Source organism: Acinonyx jubatus, chromosome F2 (genome assembly GCF_027475565.1).
Source record: "Acinonyx jubatus isolate Ajub_Pintada_27869175 chromosome F2, VMU_Ajub_asm_v1.0, whole genome shotgun sequence".
NCBI lineage: Eukaryota > Metazoa > Chordata > Mammalia > Carnivora > Felidae > Acinonyx > Acinonyx jubatus.
In genome coordinates, this window is record NC_069394.1 from 38068626 (window position 1) to 38093307 (window position 24682).

The 24682-nt window shown below is 38.9% G+C and overlaps 1 protein-coding gene and 1 pseudogene across 1 annotated transcript in view; one reads left to right on the top strand and one right to left on the bottom strand.

The window, feature by feature from the left end:
- The first annotated feature begins 400 nt into the window (after positions 1 to 400).
- The window catches only part of STK3 (serine/threonine kinase 3), a 281099-nt gene continuing 256817 nt past the window's right edge, over positions 401 to 24682 (top strand). The window contains 2 exon segments of the mRNA XM_027064153.2: positions 401 to 660; positions 662 to 699. Of these exon segments, the coding sequence (XP_026919954.2) occupies positions 427 to 660; positions 662 to 699 (272 nt within the window). The 5' untranslated portion in view covers positions 401 to 426.
- On the bottom strand, positions 23725 to 24301 carry LOC106983847 (U1 small nuclear ribonucleoprotein C-like; annotated as a pseudogene).

Below are 24682 nucleotides of genomic sequence, written 5' to 3' on the forward strand. Positions count from 1 at the left end.
AGGAGCTTGTCTACAATCAACATCAAACAAGAATTTCCAGAAAGAATCCCTACTGCTGTAGCTACAAATGTCATATGGCTGCGGGAAAACATAGCCAATAATTATAAACAACTAGAAGGAAGCGTGGGCAGTTAGTAACACTTCAAAAGGCTGCACAAGATGCTTGGGATGTGTCCCTGAGAAATCCAGATAAATGAGTCAAATCGGTTTGGGGCAAACGCAATGAAGGCAAGCGTGCAGCGGCAGCTCTTGGCCGGCTCAAAGGAACGTGCCCATGGCCAGAAAAGATGGGTTCTGAGTCGCTACTAGGCCTTAGCCTCTAGCTCTTCCAGTCCCCGCGCTTTTTCCCCTCCTCCCAGCCATGTGGCCCGCGCGTCCCTCCGCCCCCGACTCCGCTTGCCCGACCAGGGCCTGGCTCCGCCCACCATGCCTGGGCCGTGTCTGGCTCCACCCACTCTCCCAGGACCGCGGCCGGCGGCCGAGGGGCGGGGCGCGCCGGGAGGAGCTGCACTCGCGAGCGGGAGGGGGATCCGCCGAGGAGTTACGGGAAAGTTGGTCCGAGTTCCTGGAGTTTCCCCTGTGTTTCCCGGGGCTCGGCCGGCCGGTGCCCCGGCTCCTCGCCTCCCTCCGTCCTTCACCGCCCACCAGATCCCTCCTTCTGTCCCCCGCCGCCATGGAGCAGCCGCCAGCGCCCAAGAGGTAACGAACGTGGGGAACCGGGAGAAGGAGGGAGGCGGCGGCCGCGGGCGGGGGCGGCTAGGCCAGGCCGGACCGCGACCCCCTTCGCGACTGCGGGGCCCAGACCAGGCCCGTCGGGAGTCGGAGGCACGTCCGAGTGCCGGGCCGCGTCTGTCCACACGCCGACGGGGCCCGAGGGGAGGCCGAGCCTCGCCTCTCCCGCGGCCGCGGGGCCTGGCGGCGTGGAAAGTCGCTGGGCAGCGCCGGGCTCCCCGTGGCCGGACTCCTGGGCCGGGAGGACTTTTCCCTCCCGGCAAGTTCACGAAGCCCCGAGACGTAAAACTAGGAAATTAATTAGGCAGCTTACAGCTATGTAGGCGTTCTTGTCAAATGTTTTTCATAATACTTCCTTTTATTTGAGAAGGCGGGTTATTTATTTACAGTTTAAGGAATTCAATATTAATAGCTACACAGTCTGTAAAACTTGTGGATATACTGCCCTGACAGGTGTTCTCCCTATCGCCGTCAAGTTCAAAAGTATTTATGGATGCAAGGCAGTGGGAATCTTAAATTAGAACCCCTCCCTCCTATAGTTTTTTTGTATTTCTTCTAGCATATAAAAATAGTGATGCTTTGGTATTTACTGTTAGTTTATATTTCATGTTTAATGTATTGGAAGAGTAAGAGTACACAGTAGATACTTTTAAACTAATATTTGAAATGATCTAGCTAAATCAAGGCTGTCCATTGATGTAAGTTCATAGTGGGTATTTTTCCCCCCAAGGATGAATCAGTGTCAATTAATGATGTTGTTTAAAACATTTAACCTAGGTCTTTCATTTTTAATTTATAAAATGTACTAATCTCTCTCCCAGATAGTGCTGTTGTGAAGATTAAGGAGTTCTTGGGTTTTGATACTTAGCGATCTTTAGATGAAAGGTGATATATTCAGGAACATGGAATAATTGAAAAGGTAGGAACTTTGTGAGCTGTTGTGAATTGGGTAACTAGACATGTGAGCCTTAAGGCCTGGAAACCATCTGTTCAGGTGAAGAAAGGGGGGTTGTGGAGGGGTTTCCAAAAGAGACCTGCTATCACACAGAGCCCTTGATAGATTCTTCTCTGGCATTTTGTAAAGTATTGAATTCTAGTGTTGACTAGACACCCAGTTTTAATACCATAGAAAAAAAATGGGAAGGGGGGCACCTGTGACATAATGCCTGAGGGCCAACTTAAGTCCAAATTGAAGTAGAGGTTCTCTCTATTCATTAGCTCTGAGCGCTCAAAGTTTCATCACAGGTGTAAGGGAACCCCTGGCCTTGTAGGGGCATTAGAAAACCTAGAGGGGTCAGGGGGAGACGGTGGTGGTGTATGTAACCATTCCATGGTCATTTATACTTTGCAAAGTGGTGCTTGCACATCTAACAGGCTTATTTTTCGCTCTCTTTAGAGAGACTTGTGTTGACCCAGGAAGGCATTTCTGAAGAGCAAGATATGTGACATTAATCCCATATATTCGAATGTGACTTAAAATTTTTTCGTAGCATTTGCATTTTCACAATATCATCATTGCAACCCTATTAAATAGTTTGGATTACAGGCATTGATCCTGTTTTATAGCTGAGGACACCAAAAGAGTTTGCCACACGGAAGGCCGTGACAGGGATTACTGACAGTGAGTTTTTTCTCCCTGTTGATCATTACCTTCTAATAATAAAATATAGCTGCCATTAAGGTCCTTTTATTTGCCAGGAACCTTATATACACATTCCTTTATTTTATTGTCCTAAGAAACAGAGATCTTGGCTCTGTAATTTACTATGCTTGTTCTATATTTAATTTCTTCATCTGTAAAGTGTGTTGTGAGGATTAAATGAGGGCGTGTGTAAAGTACTTACTTAGCCCAGTGCTTCACAATGTGTTTGATGATGTTAAATGTTGCTAGTTTATTTTTTCCTTATTAATCGAAAGTCAGGTCAAATAATCTGGTCAGGGGGAGGAATGCCAGAACGCTGAGTCTGATTGGCTGTACGGGGCTGTGCATCCTCTCACTGTGTATAGTGATACCTCTTTCTTAAAACTTGCTTGCTTGCTTAGCCTTCCATGATGTGGTGGTCATTTCTGGGTACAGTCTTGTGGGTCCTTGGCTTGTTCTTTTCCTGATCTCTGTAGGAATGTCACTTTGCTTTTCTCCCTTGGGTAGCTCAAACACTTTGACATGCTCACATGTATATTGCTGGTGTTCAAGTCTGGATGACCAACAGCTGCTATTTGGTTGGTATTTTTTATTTCTTCATGCAGATCCACTCTTGCGTTATTCCATCTAGTTTGTCCCTAGGTCCTGTTGAATTCTCCACCAAAAAGTCTGGATTCATCTTCTCTTCCCTTTTTCATTTTTGATATTCCTACCCCATTCCTGGGTTTTATGACAGTCATACATGATTTACAGCAGTGCCTTCCAACTAGGTACAGTAGTTTTCAAAAATTTTTAGCAGTAGAAAGGCTCTGTTGGGAGTAGAGATAGGGCACTAGGACCTGGTTCTCAGTGCTTTACCACCTTCTCTTCCCCTTTTGCTGCCCTACAGAACCTCCTAATGACCCATAGGCGTCTGTTTACTTTAGTTCATCCTGCACATGGCTTCTGATTTGTTTTGTTAAAACATCACTTCCCCCATGCTTTTCCTTTTTTTTTTGGATTGGGGCACATTAGTCTACTTAGTACCCAAGACTCTTATCCCTTGGTCTCAGACTTAATCCCCAGGCTTTGTTACTCTTCTCCAAAATGAATCTGTTCTAAAGTTTCCCCTTTGTCTTTTATGTAGGTTGTAGGCTATGGGTACGTACCTCCCAACTTTGCCTTTGTTCATGCTTTTCATTTAGAGAAGTTTATGTTAGTTTTTGCTAGTAATCTATGTTTTATTCTTCCTTCAAGGCCTGCTTCATAAAGTATCTTTTTTGAGTGCTTTCTAGCCTAGAGTATTTCTCTGTATTCCTAATATTATATCCCTTTGAGTGTGTGCCATCTTCATATTGTACTTTTTTCAATTACAAAATTTTAGATATTCAAAAGCTAATTTAATAAGTACTTATGGGTCACATTATCCAGCTTTAGAAGTAAAATATTACAAATATAGTTGAAGCTCCCTAAGTATGTCTCTTCTCAGTTGCATTCCCTCCCTCTCCCCCAAAGGGTAGTCACTGTCCTGAATTGGGTATTTGTTATTCCCATGCATGTCTTTATATTTTTAGCGTGTTGTTAATATATATCTGACCTGGTGTTAGGCCTGGGTGTTAGGCCTGCCTTTGCTCTTTGGTATCATCCTTTTCCTCTGGGAATTGGAGATTCCACTGTGCAGCCAGATCTGAGAATCATGACTAGAGGATCTGGAAGGCCCCTCTTACCTCACTTCATTGATTTGGTCTCACCAACCAGGCTGTGTTAAATATAGGCAATAGATGTGGTCACCTATGGTCCCTGACTTAAGGTATCAGAATAGCTTTTAGATTCCCCAGGTTTCCTTAAAAGGTCTGTCACAGAGGTCTTTATAAGTCCTTATTAAAATGAAGTTCCTCTGGGAAGGAAGTCCATCAAATGGTTATTAATTATTAGCTCTTTGGTAAGTTGAGTTTCTCAGATTGCTCTGTAGAAATCTTTCAACTGCTAGATGAAAGAAAAATGACCACACAGTAGATAAGTTTTGATAGATAGGAAAGGAAATGATCAGAACATGGGCTCTTCACCAAGTAGAACGTTCATAAAAGGGGAGGTCGGCCTCTATGAAAGACAGGTGGTGGGTAGCATGAAAACTCTGGTTGCTTGAGGATAGGTAGTCATATATACCACCTATATAGTTGTTAAAGAGCGGACAGAATTAATTGCTGGAGAGATATACTGTATCAGACAGGCCTTGTTCCTCAGTTAGATGATAGAATTAATAGTTATTTAAAACGTAAAATGCATTGGTTAAGGTATATTTGGAGGAAAAGTTGGTGTGGGACAGTGAAAATACTGGAAGGCTAATAAGAAGAGAGTAAGCTACTGAAATTTACTTTCAAGACGGATAAGGAGAGTTCTTTGATTTAAGCTATGGTTGGATTCTTTGGCAGTTTTTTTTCTTTTTTTTTTTTTTAATAGTGTGTAAAGGTAGTTGGGGGAAGTAAAGTTGAAGACTCAAGGTAAAATATTAGGGTTATACAGGGCATTCAATGAAAAGTGAAGGTAAGGAAACCATTATTTCATAAGGGAAAGTGTTGCTATGAATAAATGGAATATCAGTCAGAAGATAACTTAGTAGGGAATGAAAAAGTGAAAGTAAAAGATGGTGGAGCACCTGGGTGGCTCAGTGAGTTGAGCGTCTGACTTTAGCGCAGGTCATGATCTCGTGGGTTCGTGAGTTCAAGCCCCACGTGGGCTAGCTGCTATCAGCGTGGAGCCCGCTTCAGATCCTCTGTCCCCTTCTCTCTGTCCCTCCCTGCTTGTGCTTTCTCAAATATAAATGAACATTAAAAAAAAAAAGGATGATGATACAGGAGGGTAAAGTATAAGGTATTCATAGATTCCTCAGCATGAGAAGCCAATACCAATCAGCCTGTAGCATCAGTAGCCCGGACCTTAGACCAGAAATTGGGAATGCAGATAAACAGACAGCAGGAACTATCAACTCTTGGAATTGAATTGTGTGGGACAAAGCAACAAATCAGTTAAGTAGATACTAGGGTATGACAAAAATCATGAAGACATTGCAAAGACAAGAGTTATGGGCTTCATTTTATGTCTGTATTACTGATTCATGCGCCCTTGGAATGTTACAAAGTAAAATTCTTCTGTGCTTATTATAGTAGAGATTGGGAGCTAGAGTTCTCTTTGAGAAGATGACCTCTAAGAAAAAAAAAAAAAACAAAGGCCAATAGCCTGAAGTAGGCCCTGCGGGGAGCTCCCAACTTTAGAGGCAAGCTAGGGGAGGAGGTTCTGAGTAGTTCAGGGGGAAAGAAAAGAAACAAACAGGAGCATCTCTTTAATGACAGGGTCCCTAAGCGTATCTGACCTCCCTTTGGCTTTTCTCAGTTAATTGGGGATGGCACCAACTCCTCTGTAATTGACTTAAGTCCTGTAGATGGGACCAGTCAATTGGCTCTTCCTTCCTAAAGAGGGAACAGTAACATCTGGAGCTGGTCCTGGTGAGCAAACTTCAGTTGCACCATAAGACAGGAGATAAACTCAGTCTTTGGCCAACCTGAGGCAAAGATTAATTTATCCTTTGTTCTTTAAGGGGCTGAGAGATAGCATATATTAGAACCAAAGAATTAGAAATGTAAAGAAAAAGGTAAACATATATTAAACATAGCTGGGTTGAAATTTGTTTTTCTTAAGTCATCTAAATGCTCATTCTAGAAGTGTGTATCAGTAGAGGTTTAATAACAAAAGGCTTAGGGGTACCTGAGTGGCTCAGTCGGTTAAGCGTCCAACTCTTGGTTTCAGCTCAGGTTCTCATGGTTTGGGAGTTTGAACCCTACATCCGCTCTGTGCTGACAGTGCAGAGCCTGCTTGGAATTCTCTCTTTCTCTCTCTCTGCCCCTCCCCAGCTCACGTGCTATGTCTCTTTCTCTCTCAAAATAAATACATTAATTTAAAAAAATCATAAAAGGTTTAAATTGAGTACTTCTAGATTCTGGATTGTAGAGGTGGGGGGAAGTGCTTTGAATTTAATTTTTTTGGTTTCAAAGAAGTCTGTGTCCATCTAAAGGTACCCATCACTTCAGGCCATCATATATTAGTGGCTCTCAAAAAATTAAAAAAAATAATTGATGGGGAAACCCAGGACAGGCCCACATACATATCAAATTAAAACAGAAGTTTCATACAACGTACTATGTAGGATGTTTTTGGTATTTTTCTACTTTCTGTTCTGTTTCATTGAAAAACTGCTGGTCATGGTCCACCAAATTATTTTCATGACCTTCTAATGGGTTGTGATCTGCAGTTTGAAAAAACATTGCTGGCGTATGTTGTAGTGACAGTCAAGAAACTTATCTCATTTTAGACTCCATCCTCATACTTAAAAGCTCTATGATGGCATTGCCAGAGGAATCCAGACTGGGGTAACTACCTATATACACAATAGAGATATTCTTTAAGAATCTAAAAAGGATTGGGGCGCCTGGGTGGCGCAGTCGGTTAAGCGTCCGACTTCAGCCAGGTCACGATCTCGCGGTCTGTGAGTTCGAGCCCCGCGTCAGGCTCTGGGCTGATGGCTCAGAGCCTGGAGCCTGTTTCTGATTCTGTGTCTCCCTCTCTCTCTGCCCCTCCCCCGTTCATGCTCTGTCTCTCTCTGTCCCAAAAATAAATAAACGTTGAAAAAAAAAATTAAAAAAAAAAAAGAATCTAAAAAGGATAGTGGTGATAGGGAGAAAGGAAGCTGTAATTTAAAAGTCACAGTATTTTGAACATTTTATATAGGTCCCAATTGAAGTATGGGAAAATGGAAAACGGTGGTCTGTGATGTCTGACAGAGTTCACAAAAGAATATGTAATACATAAAGGTTGCTATCAGGCAAAGGTTCATTTGCCTCCTGGTGTAGAATGACCCCGTGCAAAGCTATAATTATGATTGCCTCAATTTCTGACTTCCTACTAGTTCTCCCCTTCCTAAATAACAAAGGTCTTTAGTTTTTCTGCGAAGGAAAAATTTATACTATCTCATAGAAACTTTCTTTTTTATTTGATCCAAGTTTCTTTTTTGTTGAGATCTTATTTGAATTGCCTCATATTTTAGGATTATTCTAATTTCAATTCTTAGCTCTTCAATTCTTAGAATCTTAGAACAGATTCTATATTTGAAATGTCTCATTACAACTGGTTTTTCCACAGAATCTAAAGTTGAATAGATACAAATAAGTAAGTAAATAGACATGTATAAACATTAAAAATAAGTTCATTATTTGCATGCCACGAATAATAAGGTACAGATTACCTTGAACTTCTTAAAAGTATCTTAAAGGACATAACTTACAAAATTATTTCATAGCAAAGTGAGAATTGCAGAAAACAGTTAATATTGCTGATAATTAATATAGGTAGAGATGTGATAGTATAGTGGGTTCTGAATTAGTTTATAAATTTTACATGATACCAGACACCTTAGTAAAGAGGTCAAATAGAGTAACATTTTCAGATAGTTGCGGATATCTTGATATAAATATTAGTATCTTGGTATACACACACACACTCTCACACTTAGAAAATGGGAAATTGTTGAGCATATGTGATTCCAAAGATGAGATAGTTTCTATATTCAGAATACAGAATGTTACTACTGTCTGTCCAGATCATTTTTCATTTTCAGGATTTTTGATTTTGTGAGACCATTGGACCTAGAGTCCTGTAGTTGGAGAATGCAAGTTAAAATTATTTTTGTAATTTAGGTAGACCTTTTACATATTTGAGGAAAGCATAAGTTAAAGGTAATACACATTTAATTTCCCTGACTCTTTCTCTCTGGAGCTAGGTGATCTCTCCTGAGTCTGCTGAGTTGCCCCATTCTCCTATTTCTTTCTAAAAACTGGCTTTCTTTACTCATTGATCATTGCTCATGACAGAAATTGGCTGTCAGCCTTGAGTTCATTCAATTGCTCATTTATTCATATATTAGTAATTATTAATTAACTGCCTTTGAAATGCTACATATTGGGTGCATTGTTAAATGTAGCAGTTGAAATCTTTGACCTCATAGAAGAACATACACTCCAGTTGGAGCTTGGGCTGTGAAGGAGAGAAATAGCTCGTATTGATAGAGAAGAATGGTGGAACCTGTTTTATAGGACGGTTGGACAGGGCTTCTCTGAAAAGGTAATACTAAAGCTGTGACATGGGGTTGTGAGAAGTTATCCTCGTGAGTAGCTGGAAAGAGTATTCCAGGCAGAGGGAAAGCTGTGAGAAGGCCTGGAGGTGGCAAAGAGTTTAGTGTGTGGGAGGAATTGAAATGAGGCCACTGTGGCTGGATTGTAAAATGGGAGAAAGTGGTTGGAGATGAGGTCAGAGAAATGGGCAGAGAGTCAATGATGCAGGCCATGGAAAGGAATTTGGATGTAAGAGTGCAGTGGGCTGTCATTAAAGGGTTTTAAGCAGAATTTTAAGCAGTTTATGCTTTTAAAAGCAATCATTCTGGTTGGTTTGAGTAGAATAGATTGTAGAGGGTTAAGAATAAAAGCAGGGAAACAAGTTAGGAATCTATTGGAATAGTTCATGGTTAGGTGGTGGAGTCAGTGGAGATGGAGAGAAGTGTCGATAGGTTTAAATTATATTTTGGAGTTGGAAATGAAGGACTTACTGATAGACTAGATGTGGGGATTGAGGAAGAGATTGTCAATTCTGGCCCTTAGGTTTTGTGTTTGAGCAACTTGGGAGTGGAGAAGACCTGGAGAGGAACAGGTTTGGGTACCTTATAGTCTATTTCTTAGAATTTCCAACTCCCAGAAAAGTGAATGTGTTGGGCTTGAAATGTGGTATTAGGTGGTTCCCTTAGGAGAGGAAGTGGATTGGGAGGAAATAATGGACACTAACTTCTTTTTTAACCTCTTTTTTCACTGTATGAATCTAGAGAATGGGGAATATACCAAACCTTTGTTAGGTGTTTGCAACATTCAGGTGTCCTGGTGACCTGTTATTAAAAAATGTTTTTACTAGGGGCACCTGGGTGGCTCAGTCGGTTGGGCGTCCGACTTCAGCTCGGGTCATGATCTCACGGTCCGTGAGTTCGAGCCCCATGTCGGGCTCTGTGCTGACAGCTCAGAGCCTGGAGCCTGCTTCAGATTCTGTGTCTCCCTCTCTCTCTGCCCCTCCCCTGCTCATGCTCTGTCTCTCTCTGTCTCAGAAATAAATAAAAACATCAAAAAAAATGAAAAAAAATGTTTTTACTGCAAAAAAAAAAAAGCATCAGTGAAAAACAGGTGTATGGCTTAAGGCAGACACCTTTGTAATCACCACTCAGGTTAAGAAAAAGAATTCTGCCACACTCCCTTCCTAGTGTTCCATCCCAGTCATAGCTGCCTTTCCCCATAAGTAACCCGTATCCTGACTTTTATAGTAATAACTTAAATGTGCATTGCTAGACACTCTAGGGTTAGTCTTGCCAATTAAAAAAATAGTTTTTATAGGAGTTGTTACTTTTATTATTTTTAATGTTTATTTATTTTTGAGGGAGCACAAGTGGGAGAAGGGGAGAGAGAGAGGAGGACATAGGATCCAAAGCAGGCTCTGCACTGACGGCAGTGAGCCTGATGGGCTCGAACTCATGAACCGTGAGATCATGACCTGAGCCAAAGTCAGACGTTCAACTGACTGAGCCACCCAGGTGCCCCAGGAGTTGTCATTTTTAATCTTTACATTAGTTTCTCTATCCCTTTTCTTTTCTTTTTCCCGTTGAAGAACTCAAGCTGTTTATAGTTTTTCACAGCCTGGATTTTGCTGACAGCTTACACAAGGTGCAATTCTAGATATTCTTTTGCCCTCCATATTTTCTGCAAATGGGTAACTGGATCCAGAGACTGACGGGCTCAGTTTTGATCCCATAGGAATTGTTATAGGTGGTGTTTGGCAAGACTGTATTAGTCACTTCGTGTCTAGTTGCGTCTCTTTTTTCTGATATTAGCAGCTGTTGATGGTTAGTGCTTATTTCTGTTAATTCATTGGATGTTGCAAAATGGTGAATTTCTAAATACATCATTTTGTTTTCATTTATTAGTTGGAATGTTTTTATAGAGAATCACCTCCCTCATCTTTTGTTTGATTACCCAGTGGTACACTTTATAAAATAAAACAGGATAAATGCTGGATTCTTCCCCCTTTATTTACACATTTTCAAGAGAATGAATTAGTTCCCTATTTTTTTCCAAAGGGAAGCAATTCTTTTTTTTTTTTAAGTGCCATTATGAGCTAATGGATTTAAGCATATTTGATGGATTTTATTTTTTAAAGTTTATTAATTTATTTTTTAGAGAGAGCACACGTGGGAGGGACAGAGAGAGACAGGAAGAGAGAGAATCCCAAGCAGGCTCTACACCGTCAGTGCAGAGCCCGATGTGGGGCTCAAACTCACAAACCATGACATCATGACCTGAGCTGAAACCAAGAGTTGGACACTTAACCAACTGAGCCACCAGGCGCCCCATATTTGATGGATTTTAATCCATTGCAGTTACTGTTGCTGAAATTCAAAGTGTCCCCCCGTCTTTCGTCAGTGGAAGTCCCTTCAGGGACAACGTGACCTGTAGCTTCCTCGTTGTCTGCAGTGATAAGATATTCAGGGCTCATTATGTCCATTTCCTGTCCTGGATCCGGAATCAACCATTTGTCCAAGAAGCACTCCTTTCTTTTAGTGAGAAATGGTATTTTAGGACCTTAACCCTGGCACTAGTGTGGTTAGTGCCACTTTAATTTTAAATAGTGTTTTTTTCACAAATAGGAGAACTGACTCATTCTCTCCAACTGTGGGATACTGTGTCAAAAAATCTGATAGCACTGGAAGTTTTGAGCTTCTTCCTCTGGATAATCTCTACCATACCTTTATTTTTCTAAGTTTTAAGCCAGAAATTGGGCGTGTGTAGACAAATTCTATGGTAGAGACTATTTTGAGTGGACTTTTACCTTCATGTTCTCCCTTCTCTTACTTTGGTTACCCTTTGACCCACTATTATCCTAATATCCAGCCTTACTTCTTTCTCACCTCCTGAGGGTTTTAGGTGACCTAGTTTCTTCTTTTCTTAAACCAAAAAGATAAGAAAATAAAAGAATCCAAGACAAAAACCACCACTAGTGATAAGATTAGATTTCAGGCCTTATTTTTTAAGGTAGACCTTTTAGCTTGCTTTGTCTTGCATACATAAAAGTATATCTGTCTGTGCACAAACAAAATTCAAGGGCACCTTTTGAGGCTGCTGTATAAATCCAATTCTAACTGACTACAGTATGATGAATTGCAAAATGAAGTATATCCAGATATTAAATGCCATATGTTATTCCTTTTTAGTTTTGATATCAGCCCCTTTAGTTAAGTTTTATTGTGCTTTTGATTAGATAATACAGGATATTTGTCTCAGTGATGTGGTGGGTAATTTACATTTGATGCTGTGTCACATAACTTTAGAAAGAGTTAGTTTTGGTGTAATCACTTACTGTAAAAAGACATTAGGTTGGATCTGTAAGTTGATATGTTGGACCTATAAGTTGATCTATTGTCTTGCAGTTAAACAGCAACCAGTAATTATTTTCCAATGATTATCCATTCAAACATTTTTAGTAATCAGTGAAATTTGGATCATAGAGAAATGATTGCCATGAAAAAATTTATATTTATGTAATTTCTAAGAATTATAAGAAATAAATGTCAAATTAAATGATGGAATGGCATAAAATTCCAGTGGAAATTAAAAATGTATGTACTAATTAACTCTTGAGAAGAAAGTGTTTTGATGATTTTCTTTCCCTGCAGAAGGAATTTTTCTTCCATGAACTAGATTCTTATTGTATACTTCCAAGGCTTTTTGTTTTTGTTTTTCTAATAGAAGAGAATTCAGGTACTAGGCTAATGATAAGACAGTGGGATTCCCCTCTCTGCCTTTTATATAGACTCTCAGCACTTGATTAGATAGCTTTAATTAATATTCATAAATCCTTGTGATTTCAAAGAGCCTGTCAATATAGTGATATGGTTATAATTTTAACTATAGTTAGCATCATTGTGAAGTATGGTGTACCAGGTAATGGGTTTTTCAAATAAATGAAGTAAACCACTTTAAGCAATATATTTTAAGTATTTTACAAACACTTTTATATAACCAGTTTTGACTGAAATCATACCAAAATGAAGGCACTTGGCTCAGTCTTCTGAAACTTCAAGAAAGCAAATCATCTTCTTGCTTTTCTTGTTCATAAAAAGTCATAGAGGCAGTTCATAGAACCGTTCATAATTTTAGTTCATAGAAACAGTCAAGTGTGCTCTTTTGGTGTGTTTGAAGCTTTGTTGCTGTATGTAACTGGTTTTCCCCTAAACTTAGTCTTGTCTTTTACTGTTATCTGTCATTCTCATTACTATATCCTTCTTTAAACTGCTACTTATCTCAGAAATAATGACCTGACCTGACAGCTGCTCTCCCTTTCTGAAAGTAAAATACATGCATGTTGTGTCCGTTTTTGCTTATTAGAGGTCTTTTTCTCTTCTGGGTTCATAGTACATCTTGAAATTATCTTTTGACCAAGAGGAGGAACATTATATGCAGTGAAGGGGAGAAAAAATTATTCCAAACTTCCCTAAGTTCTTAAGTTTTAATATGAAAATATCCAAATTTTTCATCCAAAAGGGAACAGGTTATTACCTTAAGCCCACAGAATTCAGCTAAAAAATATTTCCATCATTTTAGAACATTACTTAGATTTTGGTAACTCATGATATTATTACAAAAGTGCATTGGAATTTCAGAGGGTATTTATACTCATGCAAATACTGTAGCATTACACTTAGACTTGTTTATTTTTAATTTCTATGGGCAAAGTATTTAGGCTATTTATCTTTCTTATAATCAAAATTTTTTTCTATTAGATATGCTTGGGATTTTAAAATTTTATTTTTATTTCTAAAAAAACAAAACCAAACAGGTAAAAATAACCCCAATTTAGAAAAGCAAAAATTACTGAAGCACCTGGGTGGCTCAGTCAGTTAGGTGTCCCACTTCAGCTCAGGTCATGATCTCTCGGTTTGTGAGTTTGAGCCCTGTGTCTGGCCCTGTGCTGACAGCTCAGGCCTGGAGCCGCCTTCGGATTCTGTTTCTCCCTCTCTCTCTGCCCCTTCCTTGCTCGTGCCCTGTCTCTGTCTCTCTCTCTCTCGAAAATAAATGAACATTAAAAAAAAAAAGCAAAAATTGTTTTCATAAAGGATCGTAATCCTCTTAATTTGTTTACAAAGAACCACAGAGAAATACTGAGAAATGGCTTCATATGTACTGTTACTGTGTAATCAAACTGTGCTGAGAAATCAAGCAAGATAGTGTCTATCTGCACAAATAGCAGAATTGAGCCACTGTCTTCACAGTTCTCGTCTCTATTTATGAAAGTCTGTAAACATTAAACAGAAAGCAGAGTACACAACTCACTGAATGATACACGTTAATACTGTCATAGTTTAAACTTTCCTTGAAATTACACTTTTATTAATGTAGGTATACCTTTAAAGTATTTATGTTAATTTCAGTTAATTTTTTAAAATTTTAGTTAATTCCAGTATTCTAGGGATGGGAGTGAGGAGTTGTCAGTGTATGAGGACTAAATCCTTATATATTACCTTCAGAATTTGAAGTGCAGGAAATAAATAGGGACAAAATCTATGAATAAATCCAGTTTTAAAGTGTAGGTAGTGTCTTTGGCACAAATCATAGAAGATTTTTCTGTATAGCAGGTACATGGATTGCCCTTGGCAAGTTTCATATGGAAGTTCCTCTTTTATTCTTAATCAATTAAAGATTCTCTTCCCTTTTTTTAGTTCTCAAATTTAGGTATGGTTATTGAGTATTTAAAAATCTTTATAAGGACCTGGGTTAAAGTTATGAGATTTACAGTTGTGCATATTTCTTAGATTATTTTTAGTTTTTATTTTAACAGGACATGAATATGTCAGAACATTTTCAGATGTGCTGTTTTGTGTTGTCTGCCTTTTGTGGCTTTGGTTTTTGTTTTTTTTTTTTTTAAACTTATTGTTAATAAAGTAATATGCATTACTGTGTCTTTAAAGCTAGGGAGTGTATTGCAGCATTTCTTCCAATAGGTTTGTTACAAGAAATTAAAAGGAATCCTATCGCTTTCCAGTTGAGGGTAAGTGAAACGTTCTTAGAAAATAAAAATGAAAGACTCTGAAGGGTGAAAGAAGGGGAAAAAAATCTCAGCTTCTTTTCCTTTAAAGCTCTTTGCCAGGAAATTATAATTTCGGAGTATTTTTGGGCGAAGAGCCCAACCTGAGAGGAAATGGTATGATAGAGCTGAAAAATAAGACTTTAATTGTGAAAAGTCTTCTATCCATTGTAGAGCATCTGTTTTCTTAGGTGGATTTCATCTCATTCTAGTGCCAATAAGTAAGTAAACCCTCATAAATTTTAAGCAAATACTATATGAGATCATCAAATCACATCTATTTCACTATTAAAACAGTGGTACTCACGGCAAAACAATAAAAAGCCAGAGCTTTAGAGTCATATAGACCTTGGTTCTCGTCTTAGTTCTGCCACTTACTCAGTGCTGTGGCGGGCAAGTTAGTTAACTTTTCTAGGTCTCCGTATACTCACTTGTAAAATGGAGGTGGTAATAGTACCTTTTCTGTGGGTTTTGTGAAGATTAAATGATTAATAATTGTAAAGCATTTATCTCAAGCCATTTTCTAAAGTGTATCAAAAATGTATCTATCACTATCAATATCTTTTGAAGAAACACATAGCTTTCCAAAGGGATAAAAGGACAACTTTAACTTGGATACATATGTTCTAGTTGAGCTAAAAAAAAATCAGTTGTGTTACTTTCGAGCTATCTAAGTATTTACAAGATGTCTGGCCTTTAAAAAGCAAAAGAGAGCAGAAAAAAAAAGATCCTTGAATTTATTAATTTGAGGTAAAATGTACTTCCTGGGCTTGAAGTAAAAAAGATTTTTGATTTTGTAGATTCAAGACAGAGTCGTTGTGTAACCTAGAAAATATTATTTAAGGCTGATGTTGAGACTCTGATATTGCTTGATAATGGAATGTTGAAGGACTAAAGGATGAAAACCTTTCATGTGTGCTAAAGATGTTTTACTTTTATAACAGCAGTCAAGATGAAACTGCTAGGGCTGAAGCAGATAAGTTAATTTTATTTTTTAAGCTTATTTATTTTGAGAGAGAACACAAGTGGGGAAGGGGCAGAGAGAGAGAATCCCAGGCACGCTCCACACTGCCAGCAAAGAGCCCAACTGAGGGCTCAAACCCATGAGATCGTGACCTGAGCCGAAGTCAGATGCCCGACTGAGCCATCCAGGTGCCCTGAGAACTTAATTTTAAATGAGATATCACATGTAAGATGCAGCATGGTGCTTAGCATATCGCAATAACAGTATGACTGTTAATAAAAGTTATGACTTATTAAATAGCTACTGTCATTAGTAATAAAGCTACCAGTAGTGTGATCACTAAAATATAGGGAAATTTGCCATAAAAGAAAAACGCATTGAAAACTACAGAGCTGAAATGAGGTAGAAGGTCCTTTAAGAGGAAGGAATCTCTGTTCTTGGAGAGTTGAAAGTTCTTTTCTTCTGCTGGATTTGCGCTCTGACCAGATCCTCCTCTCCATGATTAGTTTCCCAGGAGATCTAGAAGGCATATTCTAATTATTCTTGACTAGGGAGCTAGATCTAGCAATGTGGAAAGTCTTCCTTTTTGTCTCTTTTTAAAGGTCTTTGGCCAGGAGTGCCTGGGTGACTCAGTCAGTTGAGCATCTGACTCTTGATTTCAGTTCAGGTCATGATCTCATGGTTGTGAGATCGAGCTTCACATCGGGCTCTGTGCTGGGCCTGGAGCCTGTTTGGGATTGTTGGTCTCCTTCTTCTCTGCCCCTCCCCCCACTCAGGAAAAAAAAAAAAGGTCTTTGGCCAAAACAAACATTCCAAGTAAAAAGTGGAGAAAGGACTTGAGCGGACATTTTTCCAAAGATATAGAAATGGATGATAAACCTGTGAAAAAAACCTCAACATCACTAATTAGGGAAATGCAAATCAAAACTACAATGAAATAACTTCAGACTGTTTAGGATGACTATTTTATATGTATATAAATTTCCAGATTTATACATACAATATATATACACATACATGTATGTACACATATATGTATATATATCCATATCCGGAATATAGTGTTGTCTCAGCTTCTTTTCATTTAAAGCCAGAAAATAAACGTTGTCTAGGATGTGTAGCAATTGGACTCCTTGTACATTGGCATGTAAAATAGTACAGTCACTGTGGAAAACAGTATGATGGTTTCTTAAAAAATTAAACATACAATTACCATATGATTCAGCAATTCCACTTCTAGGTAGGTATCCAAAAGAATTGAAGGCAGGGACTCAGAGATACCTGTACACCAGAGTTTATTTTCGGCGTTATTCACGATAGCTAATAGGTAGAAGCAGCCCAAATGTCCAGTAATAGATGAGTGGATAAGCAAAACGTGGTATATACGTTCTGCTATATTTTCAACCTTAAAAGGAATGAAATTATAATACATGCTGCATAGAACATGGGTGAATCTTAAAAACATGACGAGTGAGAGAAGCCAGACACAGGACATGTGCCATACGATTCCACTTACATATGAGGTACTTAGAGTAGACAAATTCATAGAGACAGGAAGTAATATGGTGGTTGCTAGGGACTAGAGGAGGGGAATATGGGAAGTTGTTGAATGGATGAAGAGTTTTAGTTTGGGATAATGAAAAGTCCCGGTGATGGATAGTGGTGATGGTTGCACAACAGTGTGAATGTACTCATTGCCACCTAATTGTACACTTAAAAATAGTTAAAATCGTAAATTTTATGTTACATATATTTTACCACAACTAAAAAACAAGACAAAACAAAAAACCTTTAGCTAATCATAAGCAGCTGGCTGTGCCTTCTCTCTTCTGAAGTTTGTTTAAGTCTCTTCAAAGCCAAAGAGACGTCCTTAGCAGAAGTTACCACCTGTGTGCAAACTTGTAAACTGCTGCTGCAAAGCTGGAAGCAGAGAAAAGAAAGGAAGAGGATTAAATATAGTCGTTTTTTTTTTTCCCCCCTGCTTTGAGCCTTTTATGATGGGCCTGTTTCTTGCATGAAGTGAGTTTAGTGTTAAAAGACTTTTCAGAAAAAGCTGTAACTTCTGACTGGCTTCCAAGCCTCAGTGTCCTAAATTTACACTTTTTCTGTCCTACCCTCATATTTTCACATAATTTTATGCAGATGATTTCATATACTTTGTAGATAAGTTTGGGATTCTGTGACTGGCAGGAAGAACCACCTTATGTATTTTCATCTTAATTTCATTTGATTATTGTTCTTACATAATTTTTGCTCCTGTTACAGAAGGGCAGTTTCTTCTCTTCCCCTCTTTCATCTAACCTTCGAACATGTCCCTTCTTATACTTTTATAACTTTACTCTTATAATCATGTTTTTGTTCCCCAGTTCTAGAATCTTTAAAATCTCTATTTGTAAGGTTTCATTCACTTGAAACATGCTTAGGCCTTGTCTATCTAATAAAACTTCTTTAAGGTTACAGGTTTTCAGACATTGCTTGGTTAGATCGGAAACCACTTTTTTTTCCCCGTTCTTATCCCTCTCATGTCTCTGTTTCTTAAAGCTTTCTCTTTCTCCAACTTTTGCTTTTCCTGTTGCTTCTTTTTCTCTGTTTTATGTGTTTTTCTTTCAAGTTCATAATTGACATAGACCTTGCATTTTCTGTTTTCTATCTTCCTCCTCTTTTTTTTTTATGTAGTTATTTCCTTGGTGAGTTTATCCACTCTTGTGGCTTCAACTTTGATCAAAATGATCCACAAATACACACTTTTGAGACTCAGACTTTTGTGCTCAGTCTTATTCAGTCTTTTCAGTCTATTACATAACATTGGACTACTCTGCTGTCTCCTGAAAAGCTGTATGTATGAAACAAAGTCCTGTCTTCTATCTAACCTCTGTTGATTAGTGATGTGACTCTTTTGCCACTTTGCATTTGGTGTGTGTGTCTTCCTTCTGCTTGGTTTCCTACATTAGTTACTTTGTTACTTAGGTCCTTTAAGACCACAAGGAAGAGAGATACACAGATTATCTTCAGTAATAGAATTTTATTGCAAACATACTCAGGAAATGTGCACGGTGTAGCATGGGAAGCTGCCTAGTCAGCTGCTTGTTCCATGTGATCTTCAGTATCTCTAATACCGGCTTGTGGAATAGGCTCTATTAATAAAGGGAATAGCAGCTTAGAGTCACTTGGAAGAATGAAATGAGTTCCTGTGACCTTTGTCATCTTTGTTCATGTAACATTTACACTTTCTGTAATCTAAGGTTTAATCGGACCATCTTGCAACCATGAAATTTGGAACGTCCCTAATGGCCTGAATTTCAGCCCTTGTATGGTTGCTTTGGCTTCTGGATCAACTTCTAGATATATGTACTTTTTTTTTTTTTTAAGTTTATTTATTTTGAGAGAGAGAGTGAGAGTGAGTGAGCCCACAGAAGCAGCAGAGGGGCAGAGAGAGAGAGAGAGAGAGAGAGGATGAGAGAGAGAGAATCCCAAGCGGGCTTCACACTGACAGTGCTTACTGACAGCTCACCAACGTGAGGCTTGAACTCCCGAACCACGAGATGGTGACCTGAGCAGAAATCAAGAGTCAGTTGCTTAACTGACTGAGCCACCCAGGCTCAGTATGTACTTTTTATTGCTGGGATAGTAAAGCTGATTTACTATATGTGCTGCTGAAGTGAGCACATAGTAAAGCTGATTTGATTTGAAGTAGCATGTGTTGAACCATAACAATTGATACAGGAACATAGGTTATTCTCTATAAGCGTGCTGTGTGAGTGACAGGCATTTTGAAGTTCCATAAGGTTTATAGTAGCAAATTTTGGGTTTATTTATTTATTTATTTATTTTTATTAAAAAAAATTTTTTTTAATGCTTCTTGAGTTTTGAGAGAGAGACACAGAGGGTGAGCAGGGGAGGGGCAGAGAGAGAGGGAGATACAGAATCCAAAGCAGGCTTTAGGCTCTGAGCTGACAGCACAGAGCCCAACACAGGGCTCCAACTCCCAAACTGTGAGATCATGACCTGAGCCAAAGTGGTTGCTTAACCAGCTGAGCCACTCAGGCACTCCTACTCATTTATTTATTGAACCAAAGTTTATTAAACAGTAGTATGTGAGATTCTGTTTTAAGGACTTACTGGAGATACGAAGCTAGATGAGACATGATCCCTATCTTCATGGAATTCCCATTTTAGCTCTTTAGTAATAAGCTCATACAATAAATAAATAGTAAAGGGAATAATGACTCAGTGTACTAAGTGCTCTGGGACCATAGTTAACAGTGGGATTACTTCTCTGTGTTTCGGTGGGTAGGGATGGTGGTAGAGGAGTTTGCTATCTCTGCAAACTTCCCAGAGAAGACTCTTGAGTATATCTTTAACAAAGTGGTTAACTGACAGGCAGAGAAAAGGGGGAAGATCACGTAAGAGAGAATGGACATAGGAAGGGTATGACCTTTATATCTTGCATCATGTACAAATAACTATACAGTATCTGCTTTTTATAGTACAGCGATTAAATGATTTAAAAAAAAATGTGTGATGTGCAAATTCAGGACCCTTAAGGAATAGTCAGTCCACTGTGGCTTCAGTGTAGGTTATGGAAATTAGGTGATTGAGAGGATCAGTTAGATCCTCTTTTTTTACCTTGTTTGTAGTGAGAAATGATTCCCCTTTCAGAATTTCCCTTGAATTTGTTCTTTCCTGTCATTTCCACTGTTAACTTTTAAGCCCAGATCCTTGTCACCACACTTCTGGATTGCAAGAAACAGAACCATCCCTTAGTTTTAAAGCTTTTTTAGTTCTTTTCTCCATTATGGAATTTGGCTTGTAGGACATTTAGAAGAATGGGAAGAAATCTCTGGAAGAAGACTATGTTGTTTATCTTACACAATTAGCAGTATTCCACCATTGCCATAATCACCATAATGTACTTCAGAATTTCATCTCTTTGGCTCTTCTGTACCAACTTTCCTAAACCGTAATTTAAATTGCTATTTACCTAGATCATCTATCATCTCATATAATATGATATGGTGATTTGGAATCTAAGAAGCACAAAACAAGCTAAAAGTTTATCTGTTTAATCTCTTGAGTGCATAGTATATAGCATTGGGAGAAACAAACTGCTAAATCCTTTCTAGCAGATCATAGTTTAGTGGCTGTAATAGTGCGTCTTAGAGTAGAAATGACGAGTTGATTTGAAGGTGAGAAATTCCTGGGAACACTTACAAAAGAATATCCCCTTTAAAAAATGAGATTGAGGGGCGCCTGGGTGGCGCAGTCGGTTAAGCGTCCGACTTCAGCCAGGTCACGATCTCGCGGTCCGTGAGTTCGAGCCCTGCGTCAGGCTCTGGGCTGATGGCTTAGAGCCTGGAGCCTGTTTCTGATTCTGTGTCTCCCTCTCTCTCTGCCCCTCCCCCGTTCATGTTCTGTCTCTCTCTGTCCCAAAAATAAATAAACGTTGAAAAAAAAATTAAAAAAAAAATGAGATTGATATATGGTACTTGATGTAGTAATAGATGGAAATTAACGAGCATGCTTTGGTATTTGCTAGCTTCCTAATGGCGAGAGGCTCTGTGCTGTATCTTGGACAGACATTGGTCTGATTTTGTTTTGCTGTTTATTAACCTAGTAACTGGGGAGGTTACTTAACACCTAGTTTTCTTACTTATAAACTGAGAATATTTTAGTAACTACCATAGAGATTGTTACAGAGATTAAATGAGAAAATGCTTGTTAAGCACTCAGCACAGGGCCAATAAAAACCCTGATAAATGTTAACTACCTTTATTATTCTCTTTCATTTAGCTCTTATGTATCTGTCTTTCATACTATCTTAGGAGCTCTGAGTTGTCAAAGGCTTTATCTTAATTTTCTTTGTATTATCCCAGCATGTAGTTTATTGTCTACAAATTCAGTAAGTGTATATTAAATGAATATAAATGGATGGATTTTTTAAATCTAGTTTTATCTGGTTTTTGTACCCAGGTTGAAGATTCATTTTAGAACATTTGGTTCTTGTAAAGACTGTATTTCCTAAGCAGTTGCAAAATTCACTCACAAGAATAAGACTGATTAACAGATATTGTTTTTAGTAGTTTTTATTGTCTAGGTCAGTTTATTAATTCAGCCTATAGAAGAGACCTTTCTTTTCAGTGTATAAAATGACTTTATGAAATGCATTTCATGAAACAGTGAGTCATGTGGAAAAATTTTAATTTTTTTACAAGATACAATTTTTTAAGGTTTCTCCCAATTACGTAAAAAAAAAAAAATGAATGTTTATTTTAGAAACCTTATGAAACAAAAGCATAGAGGAGAGCCACTTCCCAAAATCAAACCTTGTTGCTTGGAATCCTAAAATATTTACATGCAAATATTTGAATTCCTATTATGTCCTAGGCAGTTTTTAGTGCTGGGGACATAGCCGTGAACAGAACAGAGTCTGCTAGTAGTTTGGTGCCAGTATGTGTGTGTGTCTGCACATATGCAGGCACATCTGCATTTATTATTATTTTTTTTAATTTTTTTTAACGTTTATTTATTTTTGAGACAGAGAGAGAGAGAGAGAGCATGAACGGGGGAGGGTCAGAGAGAGAGGGAGACACAGAATCAAAAACAGGCTCCAGGCTCTGAGTGGTCAGCACAGAGCCTGACGCGGAGCTCGAACTCACGGACCGCGAGATCGTGACCTGAGCCGAAGTCGGCTGCTTAACCAACTGAGCCACCCAGGCGCCCCAAGGTACATCTGCATTTAGAAGAAAACCTGAAAATGATTTAATTATGTGCGCATTAGGTTGTGTTCTGCTCTTTTTTCTTTTAGCAATATTGCTCACTTGTTTCATGTCAGTGAGTTTTCTACAGCGTGATTTTTAGTGGCTACTTGATAATCTCATGAAGAGATATTCCATACTTAATTAATATAGGTTGAGACATTTAATTTACTTCTAAATTTTGGCATAATTTACAACAAATACACACTTTTTGTTTCCATTTATCTAAGATCAATTGCAGTTGATTTACTTCTTACCATTTCCTCTTGAAACATAGTTTTGTACAGAAGAGAGAGTAAACCTCTGTGTTCCCGTCACTCAGTTTGAACATTTTTTAACATCTGGCCAATCTTGCATAATTTATATTTCCGTACACACACCCTACCCTTTAATAATTTGAAATAATCTCAGGTATCATATCATAGCATTCTTAACTATTTCACTATGCATCTCTAAAAGATACGAATATTAAACAATATATCACCATAATACCATTATCTGAGGTATAATTTTAATTGTATCTTATTCTTGAAATGATAAAATATTGAGGGGAATTTGTAGAAAACTGAGACTAGTCTATCTAGAATGATTCCCCCACCTTCCCATTGAAGGTGTAGAAAACTTTGTATTGGGATCTTGGAAAAAATATTAACAGAAATTCTTACATTGAACAGGAAACACAAAAGTGAGATAAATAAGCTTATGGATGGGGTCAAGGTTGAAATGGGCATATAAATACTCGGTTACTAGAGAAATTGGTTATAGCTAAAAAAAAAAGAGGAAAAAAGAGGAATTCTAATGTTTGAAAACACTGTGAGAGAAGACTCTTTTTCTTCATGGTATTAGCAATGTCAGTATAATAGATGATGTTTTCTCCTGCTTTATGAGATGGAAAGTCCAGTGGCAGGAAAGCCAGATTATATTAGCCACTTACTTGCTTTTTGTTTTTTTAAACTAAAACACTTGACAATTTTATTTTCACATTTCATAATACAAATGAAAATTGCTTTTTTTTTTTTTTTGGTCCCTCTGCTCCCCTATAAAAACTATTCTCTCTTTGATAGGAAGGGGGAGCAAGCCTTCCCTGTCATGCTGCTGGAAAACACCCAGAATCACAGCACCATGATCTCTTGGTGAAGTAGAACAAGTAATATAAGATGGGTATAAAGAGGTTCCTGTCTCAGGGCGCCTGGGTGGCTCAGTCGGTTAAGCATCCGACTTCGGCTCAGGTCATGATCTCGCGGTCCGTGCGGTCTGTGAGTTCGAGCCCCGCATTGGGCTCTGTGCTGACAGCTCAGAGCCTGGAGCCTGTTTTGGATTCTGTGTCTCCCTCTCTCTCTGACCCTCCCCCATTCATGCTCTGTCTCTCTCTGTCTCAAAAATAAATAAACGTTAAAAAAAAAAATTAAAAAAAAAGAGGTTCCTGTCTCTCCTTACCTGTCTGGTTGAGTCATTCCTGGCTGAGTGGGCACCTGATGGGACGGTGGGAAGTCATCAGTGGGGGCCCAGGCGTCACTGGCATGTGGCCTCTGGTGCGCCACCTCATTCCAGGAGGTCCCGTTGGCATTGTCCCAGGAGGAAGAGGGCCCATCATTGGCATCATGGAAGGGCCCCCATGTGGGGTGAGGAGGGCCCAGGAGACTGTGGGATCATTGCCCCTGCAGGAGGAGGAACAGAGAATGGAGTAGGAGCTATCCTCTCTTGTTGAAATACATGGTTGTTTTCTCGATCAGGTTCTGAACCTGCTCTTCTATCCATTCCTGATGGTAGTCTCTCACATTCTCTTTCTGTTTCCTACTGCTGCGGTGCGTCTTTTTCTCAGAGGGAGATTTGTGGGTGAGGTATGTGTTGCAGCAGTCACAATAAAACTTAGGTCTGTTACTTTGCAGCCTGGTGGCCGCTCCGTCCCACATCACCTGGAAAGGACTGCCACTTACTTGTTTTAAAAAGACAATTCTGGGATATGTCTGCTTAAGTATGCAATAAACCCTATCTATCACGTTCCATGAGAGAAATATCTTGTGGGTGATTTGTTCTTCACAGAATTCCCCAGCACCTGGGAGGACGTATGTTCTAAAGACACCCATTAAGAATTTTTTTGGATATCTGATTAAATACATGCAATTATAATGAAATTCTGAGGTGTTAAAAACCATATGTCAAGTATAGAAGAAATTACACTCATGACGTTGTGTTTACCAAGGCAATAAAATAGGAAAATGTGTTTATGTGTGTGTGTGTATATATTTTAATTTTTTTTTAATGTTTATTTTCGAGAGACAGAGAGAGACAGAGCTTGAGCAGGGGAGGGGCAGAGAGAGAGGGAGATAGAGAATCTGAAGCAGGCTCCAGGCTCCGTGTCGTTAGCACAGAGCCTGACGTGGGGCTCAA